This window comes from Xyrauchen texanus, chromosome 23 (genome assembly GCF_025860055.1).
Source record: "Xyrauchen texanus isolate HMW12.3.18 chromosome 23, RBS_HiC_50CHRs, whole genome shotgun sequence".
NCBI lineage: Eukaryota > Metazoa > Chordata > Actinopteri > Cypriniformes > Catostomidae > Xyrauchen > Xyrauchen texanus.
In genome coordinates this window covers 19089806-19108895 of record NC_068298.1, presented here as the reverse complement: position 1 = coordinate 19108895, position 19090 = coordinate 19089806, and the positions used below count along the sequence as shown (strand labels likewise).

The window sequence follows — 19090 nt, the reverse complement described above, 5'->3', positions numbered from 1 at the left end:
TAAGTTTTGTAAATAAGGTACAATCTATAATAGGCCTAATTAGAAGAATTACAGTGACTTAAATACCCATGAAGCAGTGATATAGCTTGAACTAGATGGTGGGTGCTTTGTGTAAAATATGTTTTCAAGGTTTTGTACTGAAATACTGCATGCTAAAGTGGTGCAACTTTTATTAATTCACTCCTTAAAATTGTCTTTTGAATATGGTTGTTTGTTTTTCTGAGACCCAATATTTTCCTACTTAGTGCTGGTGTGCAGAGTGAATCGGCTTTTGTTCCTGTTTTGTTTGTGAACATGTTGGTGAGCAATGATATATAGATATGACTCATGAGATATGAGAGTTGGCTGGTTGTGTATTTTCTGTATTCTGATCTGAGTGAATGCATCTCCCGCTGCACATGGAGCTCATTTGTGCATCTTTCTCCATGGAGATCTACCAAAATAAAGTGCAAAGTAAAATGCATCCAGCTGAAGGCAAAGGAGTCCAAATCCCAATTACAAAGCACCCCGACACACAGTTGTCACTGTCAATCCCATATATAACCCCCATAGCACAGCACTACAGGAATTTTGAATGCCTGTCTCCACTAAGTTTGAATGAAAAAATAAATCCCTTATATTACCAGGTCTGCTTTAAAAAAGTCCTGGGCAGCCTGTGCTGCTCTATGCTGCTCCCCAAGCAGGTCTGACACACCTGTCAGAGCCTGGTGTGCTGTTTCCCCCAGGCCCCCCATATACTCCCCCTTGGGCCAATTGGCTGCAGTGTCCCCATAATGTTTCATCTGTCACAGACATTCAGCTCAGCCGGGCATGATGGGAGCATGACGTGATTTGCATATTACAGGTCTTTTTTATGACACAGTTCTCAAAGTCTTGCTTCTTACTAGGATGCACCAATAACAATTATTCTCTTCCTTTCCGATGCCGATACCTCAAATCCATTGGTGGGCCGGGCCTTCACTGGGATTCATGCCATTAAGAAAACACAGTTTCACAATGAATAAGACTAAAAAGAGATTATACTGTTTTATACGCCTGTTTCTGCAGGCATTTGCTAAACAAGCTTTACTATCATGTAATGTGGAAACAAACTCATTTAGCGATATTACTTAATAAAGTGAATGTTTATCACTTACTTTGTATATTTCCCTGAGTGTCGACATGTTAGTGTGACATCATGCACCTGCATCTCGGTGAAATCGGAGTTGAGAATTTCTGCACGAGCCCACAAGTTGTAATTCTGACTTCAAGATGCATTCCATTGCACTTTTCCTGGTAGGAAGTTGTAAAATCGGACTTTCCGAGTTGAATGCAATGCAGGACTTCTTTTCGAAGCTTAATCTGACACTGAATGCTCCAGCAGCTTAATTTACACTTAAACTCCTGATGTTGCTATAACAAATCAAAAAGCACTTAAAATAGCCGCAAACGCAGAGGTCTGAAAATAGCCAAGTGCACATCACCAGTCTGCGCATGCCATGTATGTGTTTCAACCAAGCAGTACCATTCACTTATGTGCTGCACATACATACTATCTGTGTATATTTACTTATTATATGCAGCCTTTTGCGATTCATAAAGCTATTGCATGTCTTCAAGTGGCTTTGATTAAAATGCATGAGTCATATGGACTACTTTAATGGTGCTTTTATGTCTTTTTGTCATTTTCGGAGCTTGAGAGTAACGGACATGATTTACACACAGTATCGGATTTGGACAAGTCGGACCGATACCAGATCTGTCTAAAAACTTTGGTTTCAGAGCCAATATATTGGATCAGTGCATCCCTACATCTCATTCCTTCCTTTTCTCTTACTGTCATACTATGTGAGCGTATCGGTACAACAGCAGTTTCCACTCCCAGCTTAAAGCATTCTGTAATGACCCCACCCTAAATCCACTCCACGTTTCCATTTCCTGCTCTCCACTAACTGGCACGAGAATTCAAACAAAAAGTTATTTGAAGCAAGGCCTTCCGCGGACATCACGTGTGTGTGTGTGTCGTAGTGCAGAGAAGAGAAGGGCATCCTCAGTGCTTTACTCTGAGCCTTCCTGGACTTCTACATTGCATGGAGGCTGCAAGCCACAGAGGAATGAGGAGTTGCAGTGGAACTGGAAGAAGCAAGAGAGCTGAAGAAGAGAGCGTTCCTTCTTGGTACCAGAGTCTCGTGTGTAGACTGGCCGCACCCCAAAGAGGCTCTAAGCCAATCAGAGGCGGCTTTTCAGATTCACATGGTCAACGTGTCTGTCCTTTTCAAAGTTGATGAGGTGTTTTATCCTGAATAGTTTCCATTCTTATTAAAACAAATGACATGAATAATTCAAGATGAAAGATTATAATAATCGATTTGTCAGTTATAAGTGATTACAAATCACTACACATATTTTAAAAGGTTCATCAGGCTATAATCATTAATTTGTCAGTTATAAAAGAGGTCATAACATCGTTTCTTATGACATGTTTTCTAACTAAGACTGTTTGTCTCTAACTGTATTGTCTTTATAACCATCAAATTTCAAACCTTTTTTAAACAAAACAATTTTTAACTTTCAGACAAGACTTTGTCAAGACAAATTCAAAGTGTGTCATGACAAACATTACCTATCTATTTTAATATGAATTGGCTTTTTATTTATTATGTCACTATGCATGAAAATATGGGTTATTGAAATAAACAATGTTAAAACCCATGGAACAGATTACTCATGTATAAGAGAAATTACTTACCATTTAGACCCAGGTATACTTAGTTTTGCATTGTCTTTCTGAGTATACTTTTCTGACCGTGAACTAATAGGAGTGCATTTGACGCATGCACGCTACAACTGCTTTGTGACACTCTTTTAGTACAGTCAATGGCAAGCGTGTGGGCAGACGATGCTCACAGCCGTGTGTGCGAGTCAAGAAAATTCAGGTGGCGCGCAGTCAAGCCGCGCGGCTGTGCTGATGATGCAATTTGCGTTGCACAGACTATGCACAGAACGATCTGCAACACGCACATGCATAAATTAAAGGAACACTTCATCATGTTTTCCTGACAGTCTTTTTTTAAATCCAGAACAAATCTTTGGTCATACTCACTCTAACATTTACTTTCACTTTCTCTGTTATTCATTTTTAAATAATTTTTAATCATTGTCATTTCTGATGATATTTCACAATTGTTTCTCTAGAACATTCTGACAGCTATTAACACTGTGAATAAATTGTGAATTCTTGTTGATTTAGAATCGTGTTTGAAAGAGCAGTAACAGTGTGACCTTGGAGCACGAGAAAGTCTTTAAAAAAAAATAAACTCTTCTGGCGAAACCACACAACTCTGCTTTCACTCTATACTCTCTTACCACCAGTTCTCCCTTTTTCCTTTCTCTCACTATGACTCTGGCTCTGGCTCTTATTTTTTATTGTCGCTGTCAGTTCTGTCATCGGTCCGTGCACACAATTGGTTTGATGCCACGGGTGTCTCAGCAAAGGTTTTATCTTGTGGAAGCAATGAGGGCTCTTGGTTAAGAATGTGGGATCATTAACTCTGTTACTGAGTGGAACCAACCTCAATAAACACCAGCCTCTTGTTGCCTAGATACAGCACTGAACTGTCTATAAGGTTATTTTAAGGCTTTTAAGGACTAACATACAAGAGTGTATGTAGCATGTTATAGCTTGCTATAAGCATCACATGCATGTAGAATCATCCTCTCTGCCGTGTGACAATGTTTCCGCTAGTGTAGTAATCCATTTGTATCATACCACACCAGATGAGAGAGAATGAGGCTAAGGAGTGACGTTTTCCCCCGCTGGCCCTGGTCTCCTTGTGCACTGAAAGCCATTTGTTCAGCCTGCTGGGAATGTGAGCTCCTTAATGTCAAATCACCCTGCAGTCTTGAAGTGGTCCAGCTGTATTCACATTGAGTCGAGCAGGAAGTAACACTGGCTCAGATGCACAGGGGTCAAAGGGCAAGTGCTCAAAACAGAGGCGGACAGAAGCAGAGGAGGAAATCAATATGTTTCGCCTCTTCTGTCAATACACACTTTCTTTACTTTGGATTACAGCTCTTTTTGACTTGTTCCCTCACTGCTAAAAAATTCAAAATGACTCCAAAAATATGATTCATATTTGAAAAACTTTTGTCCATCAAATCAAAGTCATGTGGTGTAACCTACAGTATATTTAGGTACCTATTTTGTTGTTTAAGCTATGTTGACAAAAAACATAAAACAGAGAGAACCAGTTTAGGCCTCAAGACTAAGAGTGAAGTTTTAGCCATTTGTTGACATTTTATTTTGACAGTTTAAGATATTTTGATATTTTTATGAAAAGGCACATGGAAAACTTCTTGATATTGAAAACTTTTTTGAAATGAATGATTAAGCAAATTGAAAAAATATATATTTTTACAAACATGACACTACTCAGTATTTTTAAAAGAATACTCATTTGTATAACCTTGGACAACCTTTTTTGTCAATGACCCTGTAACCCGGACACACACACACACAAGATGAGACAGTCACAATGTAATTCAAAAAACTTCTTTTATTGTTAACAATAAAAGCAGGCAAAAGTACAAATGGGCAAATCCAGTGAAGAGTTGTCGAGGGAAGCGTAGGGTCAAAAGCCGGGGAATCAAAGAGAGTAAAGGGGGCAAATCCGGGAGAGTAGTCGAGGGGAGCGAGGGTCAAAGCCGGGGTAAACAGGATCGAGAGGCGGGTAAACTAACAAAGGGAGTAGACAGGGGTACTAGGGGAACGAGGAGCTGGCAAGCTAAGGGGGTAATCAAGAGGAGTTCAAGAGGAGATCAAAACTATACGAGACTAGCGGGGGCAAAGACACGGGAAACTAAATACAATAAGCAACCCCCGTGAAACGGATGTGCTGTGGTATTTATTGGGGAAGGTGCAGGTGTAAACAATGAAAGGTGACGAGACGAGTGCAGGTGAAACGAATAAAGGGGTGATTGAGACGAGTGCAGGTGGTCATAATGTTCTGGCCATAGGAGCGTGCATGTGAGCCCGAGGAGAGAGACCTGCTAACGAGCAGGAGATCTCGAGGGAGCAAAACGAGTGTGAGAGCTCGAGGGAGCAAAACGAGCGTGAGCTCGAGGGGGGCGGAACGAGCGTGCAAGCTCGAGGGGGCGGAACGAGCGTGCGAGCTTGAGGAGTGAGTGTGTGTGCGACGAAGCGGGGATGGGGCAGAGGAGCGGGTTCGTGACAGTACTCCCCTCTAAAACGGATGGCTCCTGACGGCCGCGCCGGTTGCGAGGAAATGGTGCTGGACGATCCCAACAAACAAAAAAACCCTGAACAGACAACCCACAAAACACACAAACAAAATTGAGGGCAGTCCAAGGGGCACAGAGGGAAATGAGACAGTCCATGGGGTCAATGGGCAGTTTCAAGGCAACGTCAGGGGGAACATAGCGGACAGGCGGGTGGTCGGGAGATCTAGGGGGCAGCCATAGGGCAGAGGCTGGGTCAGGGGGTCTGGAAGGCGACTGGAGGACAGGGACTGGGTCCGGGGGTCTGGAAGGTGACCACCGGACAGGAACAGGGTCAGGAGGCCAGGGAAGAGGCCACAGGACAGGGAGAGTGTCAGGGGGCCACCGGACAGGGTCAGGGGGCCAGGGAAGAGCCGTGAAAGGCGGTGCCGTCAGAGGCGGCACTGTAGGCGGCTCTGGAGGTGGGGTTCTGGAAGGCTCTGGAGGTGGACCTGAAGGAGGCTTTAGGGGCGAAGGACTGAAAGTCTCTGGAGGTGCAGCCAATGATGGTGGCGCCGTGGGAGGTCCCCGAGGCGACGACCTGGCAGGCTCTGTAGTCTCGGGGTGTAGAGCCGTAGGAGGCCCGAGAGGCGGAGCCATAGAAAGCTCTGGAGTCTTTGGGAGCAGAGCCGTGAGGGGCTCGGGAGGTGGAGCCGTGGGAGGCTCTAGAGGGGGAGCCGTAGGAGGCTCGGGAGGTGGAGCCGTAGGAGGCTCGGGAGGCGGAGCCCTAGGAAGCTCTGGAGTCTCTGGGAGTAGAGCCATGAGAGGCTCAGGGAAAAAGGTCGTGGAAGACTCGAGAGGCTCTAGAGGTGGGGCCCTGGAAGGCTCGAGAGGCTCGAGGGGGGGAGCCATGAAAGACTCAAGAGACGGAGCCCCGAGAGGCTCGGGAGGAGGAGGAGCCCTGGAAGACTCGAGAGACGAAGCCCTGAGAGGCTTGAGGGGAGGAGGAGCCCTGAGAGACCCGAGAGGGGAAGCCCTGAGAGGCTTGAGAGGGGGAGGAGCCCTGAGAGACTCGAGAGGCGAAGCCGTGAGAGGCTTGAGGGGTGGAGCCATGAAAGACTCGAGGGACGGAGCCCTGAGAGGCTCGAGGGGAGTAGGAGCCCTGAGAGACTCGAGAGGCGAAGCCGTGAGAAGCTTGAGGGGTGGAGCCATGAAAGACTCGAGGGACGGAGCCCTGAGAGGCTCAAGGGGAGGAGGAGCCCTGAAAGACTCGAGAGGGGAAGCCCTGAGAGGCTTGAGGGGGGGAGAAGCCCTGAGAGGCTTGAGTGGGGGAGAAGCCCTGAGAGACTCGAGAGGCGAAGCCGTGAGAGGCTTGAGGGGTGGAGCCCTGAAAGACTCGTGAGGAGAAGCCCTGAGAGGCTTGGGAGGGGGAGCCCTGAAAGACTCGAGAGGAGAAGCCCTGAGAGGCTTGAGAGGCGGAGCTCTGGGAGGCTCGAGGGGTAGAGCTCTGGGAGGCTCGAGAGGAGGAGCCTTAGGAGGCTCGAGAGGAAGAGCCCTGGGAGGCTTGAGAGGAAGAGCCCTGGGAGGCTTAGGAGGAGGAGCCTTGGGAGGCTCGTGAGGCGGAGGCCGCGAGGGCTCTGAGGGGCGAGCAGAGGCTGGCAGAGCCGTGGAAGACTCTGAGGGCGGAGCAGAACCCGGCAGAGCCGTGGAAGACTCTGGGGGCGGAGCAGAACCCGGCAGAGCCGTGGAAGACTCTGGGGGCGGAGCAGAACCCGGCAGAGCCGTGGCAGACTCTGGGGGCAGAGCAGAACCCGGCAGAGCCGTGGCAGACTCTGGGGGCAGAGCAGAACCCGGCAGAGCCGTGGCAGACTCTGGTGGCGGAGCGAACCCGGCAGAGCCGTGGAAGACTCTGAGGGAGGAGCAGAACCCGGCAGAGCCGTGGAAGACTCTGAGGGAACCTCTGCGGTCTTGAGTACAAGACGAGACTGGGGAGAAGGGGCCCTCTTCCTTCTCTTGCGTCCTCGGCCAACAGGGGACGTGGCCATGTGGACGGTCAAGGCTACAGGCGCTGGCTCGCCGACCGTGGCGGGCATGGGCGCTGGCTCATTGGCCGTGGCGGGCATGGGCGCTGGCTCGTTGGCCGTGGCGGGCATGGGCGCTGGCTTGTTGGCCATGGCAGGCATGGGCGCTGACTCTCGGGCCATGGCAGGCATGGGCGTTGACTCGCTGGCCGTGCCAGGCTTCGAGACTGGGGCCGTGACAGGCTTCGGGACTGGGGCCTTGACAGGCCTCGGGACTGGGGCCGTGTAAGGCTTCGGGGCTAGGGCCGTGTCAGGCTTCGGGGCTAGGGCCGTGTCAGGCCTCGGGACTGGGGCCGTGACAGGCTTCGGGACGAGGGCCGTGACAGGCTTCGGGACGAGGGCCATGACAGGCTTCGGGACGGGGGCTGTGTAAGGCTTCAAGACGGGGGCCGTGGTAGGCTTCAAGACGGGGGCCGTGGTCTGGAACGCTGGTTCAGTTTCTGCCTCCCCCACAGTAAACGAGGAACCAGCGTACAGTAGGGCGAGGTCAATAAACTGAGCCAGGTTGAGAGAGCAGCGACCACCTGGCATGAATGATGAGGTTGGCTCATTCAGTCCACATTGAAAAATGTCTTTCAGAGCCACCTCATCAAAATTCACCTGGTACGCCAGGGCACAAAAATCCATAATAAAAACCTCCAAGGGTTGACTCCCCTGACGCAACCCCAAGAGTCGGGCCGCTGGCTCCTTAATGTCGAGGGCGGGGTTATGAGTTACACAACCGCTGCCTCGCATAAAAACCCCTTGGTCAGCGTCCGAAGAGCCAAAAAACCTCTCCGGGGGTGGAGAGTTCACGGCGCTCAAAAATGCATGGGAAGCATAAACGGGCTCAGGGGCAGACACAGGTGAAGCAGGGGTGACAAAAATCAAAAATCGCACGTACCTGCTGTCCCTGGGCTGTGAGCGCGCGATCATGACTCCCACCGGTAGATCCTGTGGCAGAGTGCGCTGAAAACATCCGCTCTAGTGAGCTGCGCGAATTCTCCGCGTGATGCATTGTGACTGTCTTCGGTGTGGTTGGTTATTCTGTAACCCGGACACACACACACACAAGATGAGACAGTCACAATGTAAGTCAAAAAACTGCTTTTATTGTTAACAATAAAAGCAGGCAAAAGTACAAACGGGCAAATCCAGTGAAGAGTTGTCGAGGGAAGCGTAGGGTCAAAAGCCGGGAATCAAAGAGAGTAAAGGGGGCAAATCCGGAGAGTAGTCGAGGGGAGCGAGGGTCAAAGCCGGGGTAAACAGGATCGAGAGGCGGGTAAACTAACAAAGGGAGTAGACAGGGGTACTAGGGGAACGAGGAGCTGGCAAGCTAAGGGGGTAATCAAGAGGAGTTCAAGAGGAGATCAAAACTAGACGAGACTAGCGGGGGCAAAGACACGGGAAACTAAATACAATAACTAACCCTCGTGAAACGGATGTGCTGTGGTATTTATAGGGGAAGGTGCAGGTGTAAACAATGAAAGGTGACGAGACGAGTGCAGGTGAAACGAATAAAGGGGTGATTGAGACGAGTGCAGGTGGTCATAATGTTCTGGCCATAGGAGCGTGCATGTGAGCCCGAGGAGAGAGACCTGCTAACGAGCAGGAGATCTCGAGGGAGCAAAACGAGCGTGAGAGCTCGAGGGAGCAAAACGAGCGTGAGCTCGAGGGGGGCGGAACGAGCGTGCGAGCTCGAGGGGGCGGAACGAGCGTGCGAGCTTGAGGAGTGAGTGTGTGTGCGACGAAGCGGGGATGGGGCAGAGGAGCGGGGTTCGTGACAGACCCATTATTAGACGTGAGGAATTATTAGTTTATTATTACCCATTATTAGTAATACATTAATATCTACTTGTGTACTAAAGGGAATATTAATCATTCAAATTGTAACTTGGCACAAACACCTACAACAAAACATTCTCAAAAGCATTTATTTACAGATCCTCATGTCAACATGCTTTGACCAAAAACCCCAAATAAAAATAAGATTTAACAAAATGACATTTTATTTGCTTAACCTTAATAGCTTTACACCAACAAACTTAAATAAAATATATATCATTTTCCTGATGTAGATTTGCAACATTTGAAATAGAGTTTGTCTAACATAATGGAAAATTGCAAATTTAGACTTTTCTTTTTTTTAAATGTGTTTATTTCTTTTTTCTTTTTTTTTTTTACAGTGGTTTTGCAATTTGTATATCTGTTTGGACTGCTTAATTCAACTTGTATGTAGTCCATTTGCATATTGCCAGCTCTTGTTGATCTATTTTGTGATCTATCCCACTCCATACATTAAAGATTTATTCATGTATCTCTGCTGCAAGTTCCAGTGGTTCCATAAATTATAAAGCATGTATCCTTGTTGTTGCTCTCCTTGTAATTATGGCTCATGCAACAGCTGTGTGGGCATTGCATTAAGCAAGGGTTGTAAAATTCAAGTGCCCTTTTTTATTTTTTTGTGTGCCGTTCAAAGCATAAAACAAACCTAAGTAAGTACATTGAGCATTTCATAAACAGTTCCCCATTTAAATGCTCACAGGGGAGTTATTTATGTCTCTTTGTAGAGCCATAAATACCTCTGATCTTTGAGAAATGACCAATGGGAACATGGTAACCGGGGACAGAGGGGCCTTTGCCCAAAGAAGATGCTGATTTACAAGTGGTGACTCCGTTTCATGGGATATTCATCACACGGTGTTACCACGGGCAACCAGCCTATATGGAGCACCTACCCCAGTACAGGGCCTAGTAGGCATATGAACATGCCTGCCACGGGGCTAAGGAAGAAAGACAATCAGGGTCCTCGACTTCGTGAACACAACTGGGTGTAAAAAGTGCACTTCTTCACTTCCGGGAGGGGAAAGGCACTGTGCTGTCCCGGAACTTACCCGCTCGTACCTGACAAAACACGCGACGAGACCAGCTCAACCTGGAGATTATAAAACCTTGCAGTGGTGTTGGGTGTTGCCCAGCCTGCTGCTCTGCAGATGTCTGCCAAAGAGGGACCATTGGTCAGGGCCCCGGAGGCTGCCACACTCCTAGTAGTGTGTGCTTGTAGCCCCAAGGGGGGGTGGCACATCCTGGGTGTGATATGCCAAAGCGGTGGTGTCAATAACCCAGTGGGTGATCCTCTTTTTGGAGACCTACCTTTCTGCTGTCCACCAAAGCAGACAAAGAGCTGCTTAAAGCTCTGTGTGGGATCCAAATAGATGCGTAAAGCATGCACAAGACACAGCAACGCCAAGGCTGGGTCTGCCTCCTCCTGGGGCAGTGCTTGCAGGTTCACCAACTGATCCCTCAAAGGGGTCGTGGGAACCTTGGTCACATAGCCTGGTCGGGGTCTAAGGACCACGTGAGAGTAACCCGGACCGAACTCCAGGAACGTTTCGCTGACAGAGAACGCCTGCAGGTCCCATACCCTCTTGTTGGAAGTGAGCGCCGTCAGGAGAGCAGTCTTCAAGGAGAGTGCGTTTAGCTCAGCAGACTCCAGGGGCCCAAATGTAGATCCCATTAGGCCCCAAAGGACCACAGAGATGCGCAGTCGGTTCAGTGCTTTTCCTTCCCACAACTGTATGAAATGTTATCCTCCCCGCACTTCTAAGGAACCTGATGATCAAGTTGTGCTTCCCTAAATACCACCTACTGCATCGTGGTGTGCTGATATAACGGCTACATCTACCTTCAAGGTGGAGGGGGACATTCTCTCCTGTAGGAAGGAAAGCACTGATCCGACTGTGCATCTCTGGGGGTCTCCGCAGTGGGAAGAGCAGCACTTAAAGAACAGACACCACTTCAAGGCATACAGGTGCCTCGTAGCAGGAGGTCTGGCCTGTGTGATTGTGTCTACCACCAGATGTGGAGATTCCAGATGACTGGTCGCGGGTGCCAGATGGTGCCCCATACCTGAGAAAGAAGGTGTTTCCTCAGGGGAATTCACCGGGGGCAGCTGTCGTGAGGAGTGTGAGGTCCGAGAACCAGTTCTGGGTGGGCCAGTAGGATGACCTGCTCCTTTTCCTCCCTGACCTTGGACAGCGTCTGTGCAAGTAGGATCACTGGGGGGAATGCATACTTGTGTAGCCCCAAGGCCCAGCTGTGTGCAAGCGCATCTGTGCCGATCGGCGCCTCGGTCAGGAAATACTAGAGCGGGATGTTGGAGGATTCCCGGGAAGTGAACAGGTTTACCTGCACCTGACTGAATCGACTTAAAATCAGCTGGACCACTTGGTGGTGGAGTCTCCACTCCCCCTAAGTGTGACCTGTTGCAACAGCGTGTCTGCTGCGCTGTTGAGATTGCCCAGGGTGTGAGTGGCTTGCAACAACTTGAGCCGCTGTTGACTCCAGAGGAGACAGCGGGCGAGTTGCAACATGCGATGAGAGTGAACACGGCCTTGGCAGTTGATGTATGCTACCGTTGCCATGTTGTCCATCCGGACCAACATGTGCTTGTCCTGGATCAAAGGCGAAAGCCTCCGCAGGGCAAGCAACACTGCCAGCGACTCGAGGCAGTTGATGTGCCAATGCAGTCGCAGGTCATTCCAGGGACCGGCGGTTGCACACGCCACCCCAGTCACGCTTGGAGGTGTCCGTCATAACCACGACGTGCCTGGAGACCTGCTCTATGGGAACCCCTGCACGTAGAAATGCCAGGTCCGTCCAAGGGCTGAACAGATGGCGGCAGACCAATGTGACGAGCATGCGGTGTGCCCTGTGGCACCATGCCCATTTTGGGACTCGAGTCTGAAGCCAGTGCTGAAACGGTCTCATATGCATTAACCCAAGAGGCATGACCGCCGTCAAGGATACCTTATGCCCCAGGAGCCTATGAAATATTTTCAGTGGGACCACCATTCTCTGCCTGAATGCCTTCAGACAGTTCAGCACTGACTGTGCTCACTCACTCGTGAGGGGCTGTAAAACCCCTTCTTCAGCTCGGCTGAAGGGACATGCTCTATCGCGTCCTTCTGTATAAGGGACGCAATCTCAGTGCGCAAGGCAGCAGCATTCTCGCCCCTCACTGAGGTGAAGCAGACACCGCTGAATATGGGGTGGGCGGGTGCCTTGTGAACTAAATCACCACTGCGAAGGGTTGGGGAGCTCGAGCCATGACCCCAAGCTCCGGGCGAGGGGGACAAAGGGAACAATCGCGTCGGACATACCGGCTGGTGGGGCGGAGCGGTGTGGCGGAGCCTGAGGCACCACTCATGGCCTTGCTGAGGCCAGGGACTTCAAAGTACTTACCTACCTCCATATACCCACCGTTTGAGCGGTCTGGGATGGGGGAGGAGGGAAATCGTCCTCGTGGCCTGTCGCAACCACATTGTCGAGGGCGAGATTGTGCCTCAGCTGGGCGCGCAGGGGAGTGGGCCCGCATCCGAAACACCGTACCTGCCAAAAAGGATCAATGCCAATGCCAACAATGAGTGGTTGCAAGCCAGCTACTTTATACACGTTTGTCCGGAGAGTGGCATGTAAATTCCACTCGCCAATTCCCGTTGGCCTTTTTTCAAAGATTAAAGGTGATTGGGGCTCCCAAGGGTGACCCCTAGTGTCACTACATTGACACAACGTTGAGTGAGTGACAGACAGGGAATCGCAGTTGCGCTATGATGAGCAATATGATAAAAATTTGAAATATAATATTGCTTCAGTAATATCAAAGTTTAAAAAAGGACGAAATTACATTGCAAGTTGCATCAGCAGCTGTAAAATTTCAAGCAAGTAAGACTATTGCACTTATGAATATAAGGTCAACTGCAACATGGAATAATACTCGCAGCACCTTCATAGAAAGCGTTTGTGTGGAGCATTCAGGTTTTGTGATTCACTGTAACACAGTATCGTGAGCCCCACACTTGTTTCATGTGTGAGTAGTAGGTGGCAGAATAGCACCACCCCTTCACTCTAAAGCATGCTGTGCATGCAGATCTAACCCTTATCCTAACCCTAGCCAACTATATTTATTTTATTAAATCCCTGTCTGTTGTGGTTTAACAATCACATTAAGCTTTTTAAAAAAAAAATGTATTAACTGTGTAACAGGTATTGCTGGACTTTTGATGGCTACTAATCCATGTCCTTTTTACTCTTCCTTTGAAATGCATTACTTTTACACAGATATCTCAGCCTGAAATGATATATTCACCAATAATCCTCTTAAGCAGTGTTTCTCATCCCTGTTCCCTGGAACATTACACATTTTGGATGGCTCCCTTATCTGACATACCTGATTTAAGGTCTTTGAGTACTGTACGCATACAAGTTCCAGATGATGTTTGAGATTGGAATACCCGAAAATTGCCCTCTTTCTGCCTCAAGGCATTTCAGTCAATCGTATGTCATTGTAAAATATACACACCATGAGATGACGCAATGACTCAACAAGAAACTTGTATGTTCTTATACCATTTATTACAAAAACATACTGTAAAAGTAATGAACACAAAATGCTTGAGTTCATTTTAAAAACGACAGACTGGAAACAAATTAAAAAAGGAATCATTATATGTTATAACTATTTTAAACCTAATGCTTTTGCAGAAATATGTTATTTGCTGCCATATTGCAGATGACAACAAATGACGCTTTTACTGACGTCGGTGTTGATCGATCTGCCTTAAACTCATAAGTCAGATGTCTGACTAAGAGCACCATTTCAGTGGTTATTTGTAAGAAAGTAATAATTTGGATAGTTCCAAATTGTCTGGAATTAACCATAATTAACTTGTGTACTGTTGGGGGTCTCCAGGAACAGGCTTGAGAAACACTGCTCTAAAGGGATTTGCTATTTTTCATTGTTTGCATTTGTATTCCAGGACTGTCAGTTATGCAGAAGGTTCTGGATACAGCAGCAGAGCGTAACTGGCTGGTGACCTCTGTGAATGTGGAAACAATGACAGAAGCTTCCTTCCTCAAAGTGTTCCAGGACCTTGATGAAAGGAAAGAGGGCCAGATCATCATCGACTGTGAGCTGGAGAGACTTACCTCCATCCTGAAAAAGGTAATTGTCCCTTACTATTCTTAATACAGCCATGTAAGCTGTCAAACGTTCCAATTTTTAGAACAGATTAAAGCATATTTTGCACTTTAAATATGCCTTAAATATCCAAAAACCACTCAAATGTGTCTTTCACTCAAGGCGAGCAACTAATACTTTCGTCATCTTTTATTCTGCTAATAACCATGTCATTATGAAAATATATTGGTAAACAACAACAGGCCTAGATGACTCAACTTAAAATGCAATTCAGAACTCGAGTACTCAGACAAGCCTGTGGCAACCCTTATCAGACTGAGTGGCCTTGTGCAACAGGCCCCCAAGATGGCTCTCTCTCTCACATACACACACAAAGCTCTAAGGACAGAGCAGATAAATAACACTGGCTTGACATTTGGGGTTGGCAGCATCGCCATAGTGACGCGTCAAATTCCCCAATGCCTGGAGGAGAAAGAAGCATTCCGCAACTGTAATTAATGAGAAATTGTCTTTTCAATTTTGTATTTTCTTTCTCATTTTTTCCTCTATTTCATGGCTCAAAAGGAGACCCTCAACAATTCATGTTGTGTTATTGATAGTATGGTGCCCACAGTTAAGGTTGTTGCATCAGTTTATGGCAATTTGAACAGCACGTCTGGAATAATTGTTCCTCTTAAAAAGCAATCATTCAATACCTTGAATTTACAAGTAATTTACTAAAACAAAATTTCAGTAATTTCCCCTCTCATTAAAACACATTCTTTCATAACTACCAGTGATCATATCAGGTTACTGAAGGAATTCTGCCTCAGAAGAGCCTATGAAAATTGATAAAAGCGATTCTCTTTACATTGAAGGATTTCCATAAGACATATAGAAGGGCTTGTTCCTTTTTTTAAATAGCCAATCGCCTTTAGTTTTATTGGACAAAAATGTGTATATGATCTTAAATGAATGTTCTGGGTTCAGTACAAGTTAAGCTCAATCGACAGTATTTGTGGCATAATGTTGATTACCACAAAAATGTATTTCGACTCGTTCCTCCTTTTCTTTAAAAAGCAAAAATCTAGATTACATTGAGGCACTTACACTGGAAGTGAATTGGTGCCTATTTCTAAACATTAAAATACTCAAAGTTTCAAAAGTATAGCCACAAGACATAAAGGATATGCGTGCGTATAAACGTGATTTTAGTGTGATAAAATAATTTACAAACCTTTTCTGTGTTAAGTTATAGCCAATTTTACAACTTTGTTACCATGACGATGTAATGTCATAAAACCCTAAAATTACTGTTAATAAATCACGATTAAACATCTTTATGGCTCAAATAATGCACAAGATTTAACAGAAGAACAAATGCAAGTGCTTCTATAAAATTTGAAGCTTCACATTTCTGTTTAAACCCTCCAAAAAATGGCCCCATCACTTTCATTGTCCTCATTCATTCCATTGTAATTGGCTCACTGTAACCTTGATTTTCACTTTTATTATAGAAAGGAGGAACGAGTTGAAATAAAAGTTTGTGGTAAATAGCATTATGCTACAAATTCTGTCAATTAAGCTTAACTTGTACTGAACCAGGAACATTAAGTAGAACATGATGATCAATATATTTTCAGCATTGAATATGATGCCATCCCGTTAATACATATTGTCTGTTTTCCTGGAAAAGGAAATTAATGAATTCATTTTGTAAATAATTTATCCTGCCATTTTTGGGTGTTTACGCAAAGAAATGCACATTTCTATTTGCATACTGTAGTATGAAGTGTTTATAGCGAGATACAATATGTGTAGTTTGTGTACTAGTAACTGAAGTTGCTGCATATTTGAAAAATACACTTAAAATAGCAAAAGACCTGCACATTATGTTCATTTGGAAGGTTATGTTAGACATATTTTGGAAAATATGGGTATTAATGGGTTAAGAAATACATAAATGCATATAGACATACTGTAGATGTATAGATATAGCATATAGATGGCCTCTAACATATAGACATACTGTAGATGTATAGATATAGCATATAGATGGCCTCTAACATATAGACATACTGTAGATGTATAGATATAGCATATAGATGGCCTCTAACATATAGATGGAACTAATAGACATGGAATCCTGACATTTTTGAAGACTCCCCTACCACCCCTATATTCTGCATTACCAGTAATTTATATTTTTATAATTTTGTACAAATAATTTTTAAAGCATATTCTTTAGTCACGTTATTCAGTTAGACCACACATTTAGGACTTTTAGACATTATAGTCATTGCAGCTTATTTTTCTGTTAGAGCATGATTTTCTGTAAAGCTGCTTTGAAACAATGTGTGTTTTATAAAGTGCTATACAAATAAAAATTTGCAAAAACATTTGCAAAAACGAAGGGACCAAGTTGTGTCCATGCTAAAAGTGTTGCTTGCCCTGGGCTGGCCTGCCAGAGGATAATCTTACTGTTGTCACCATTAATAACTAATGGTACTGTCTGTCATGCCCACAAGCCTATGCCTGCTTTCACGACTTCAAGTAGGGAGACACTCTACACAAAGGATTCTTTAATTTTACCCATGGAAAAACATAACAGTTTGATGGTGTTAAAGACTTTGTGTAGTGTTCAGTGTCAATGGGTGACACATACATCCACACAAGTTAAAGCTCTAACCTCGGTCAATGTAGTATACTATAACAGAACCGAATAGTGCTAATGTGTTCCTCCCCAGTCAGTGTATGACTCATTGTTTTCCACCACTGTTGTCCTCTCTGTGCCTACAAAGGCTTTGTTATTTCTACTGTATATCCACACAAAGAAAAATGTACATCTCAAATCTTGCTCTCCTATTTCTTGCTCGGAGAACAGAGACATCTTGATTCTGAAATACTATAAACGTAATGTTTTCAAGAGAATATTAAGATAAAACATTTTATATTGACATTGTCTCCTTGGGAAGGACACCCATGCTCAAAACACTTGTGTGGTGGTGTTGGTGAGGTTCTCATGCAAAAGTTCTGCCAAATTCACAATAGGAGCACACACAAATACATTTGTTTTTACGCTTGTTCTAATATCATGAATTCTGGATTATTTTAAATGAGGGTGTATGTGCCCACAGTTAGTATTTAGAACACTCCAACCATATCCAAATAAGGGCTTCCCACACAACCTCACCTCTTCAACTATTTTTCACCCTCTGAAAATGTCACCCTCTTATGCTCTCTAAAATGTACGCTCTGCGTGAAAATGGTTGCACATCAATCCTTCACTAGCCTCACTATGTCTCCCCTCTGCCCCACATTCTTTCTTCTGTCAGTATTCTGCAAACAACACACACAATGGCCTGCTTTAATTGATGACTGATGTAAAATATTGCACTATAATCAAAAATATTATAATATATAAGGGAAGTTTGTCTCTTGTGATGATGCAGCAAATAATTATAATATGGACTTGTGACAAAAGTTAAGTTCTTTGCATATTTTGTAAGTCATCATTTTACCACATGGAGGGTCTGTTGACGCTCTGCTCAAATGTAACATTTTTGACAGAAAATAAGTACATATATATATATATATATATATATATATATATATATATATAAGAGAGAGAGAGAAAGTCAAATTTCAGCACTTTTAAAATCTGAGATTAACCATGATTAAAAATGTTAATAATATAATAAATAAATAAATAATATAAAACAAATTAGTAAAATACAATGCTGAATTTATCAAGTTAATGAGTTTCCTTTCATCATTGTATTTTCAACTTTTTCGTATACATGTTGCGTTCAAATGCAATAATATTACTGCATAATTAAGAAAAGATATACAGTATTTGTACTTCTTCGAAAGTACTTAAAGCTTGAACTTTTCACTGTAGTTACTAATTGGTGCTACTTTTCTTCTGTTTGTTCCAGATCGTCGAACAGGGCAAGAACGTAAAGAGTTACCACTACATACTGGCAAACCTGGTAAGCTAAAGACACATCACCCATCTCACACTATGACACTAATATACACCATGAGGTTTTCAAATGTCACTGCTTCTCTTGATATTACCAGTGATTTACATATCATACACTACTGACCAATAATAAGAGGCTACTCCCTAGCGATGACTAACAGACATATTAGATGTTATTTAAATGCTGCCTCTGTGAATGTAAAGAACTAAAAGTGATTTCTGCAGTCTGTCTGTAGCTACTGTATGCTTAACGTATGAGAATGTAAAGCCAAATTGATTTAAACAGAAATTATAATAATCGCAGCATTAATATGCTGGGGTGTGCTTGTGGATGGTGCAGTGCTGAGGATTTTAAATTAAACCAGCCCTGGCTGGTTTTTTAGATGTAATTGTGATAAAGCTTGCAAAGCAATAAAGCAGCATTTGCATCTGCCTACTATTTTCATAATGGACACATTTTAAAAACTGTAAGCAAATTACTCCCAATGTCCTACGACTGGTTACAACTAATTTTTATCAGCACTGTGTTTGCACGTGCAATGCGTGTGTGCCCTTGTGTACCTGCATGGATGTGAGAGTGGATGCCCTTGGTGTCCAAGCCTTTTGGCTGAATGCTAGTTTCTATAGTAACATCACCAACTCACTGCACCACATTTACAGGGACATGGAGTGGAAAAAGATACAACTATCCAGTCAGTTGAGAGATATGGGAACCTGAGAGGAGAGGCTTCCTATCTTGCCTCACAGTAAAGTATAGTATAGTCTAGCATAGCATAGAATATGCTATGGTATAGTATAGTATACTGTAGCATAGCAAAGTATATACTATAGTATTGTATAGCATAGCATGGCCTAGTATAGGATACCATAGTATATTATAGTACAGTATTG

At 44.9% G+C, this 19090-nt stretch overlaps 1 protein-coding gene across 5 annotated transcripts in view; it reads left to right on the top strand.

Annotated features, from left to right (window-relative positions):
• The window catches only part of LOC127663388 (glutamate receptor 1-like), a 117847-nt gene that overhangs the window by 29300 nt on the left and 69457 nt on the right, over positions 1 to 19090 (top strand). For all 5 annotated transcript variants that reach the window (XR_007972982.1, XR_007972981.1, XM_052154951.1 and 2 more), the window contains 2 exons: positions 14075 to 14259; positions 18153 to 18206. Coding sequence is in view for 3 of the 5 variants with exons in the window: in XM_052154951.1 (XP_052010911.1) it covers positions 14075 to 14259; positions 18153 to 18206 (239 nt within the window). In the remaining 2 variants the exon portion in view is untranslated. The remainder of the gene's footprint in view (positions 1 to 14074; positions 14260 to 18152; positions 18207 to 19090) is intronic.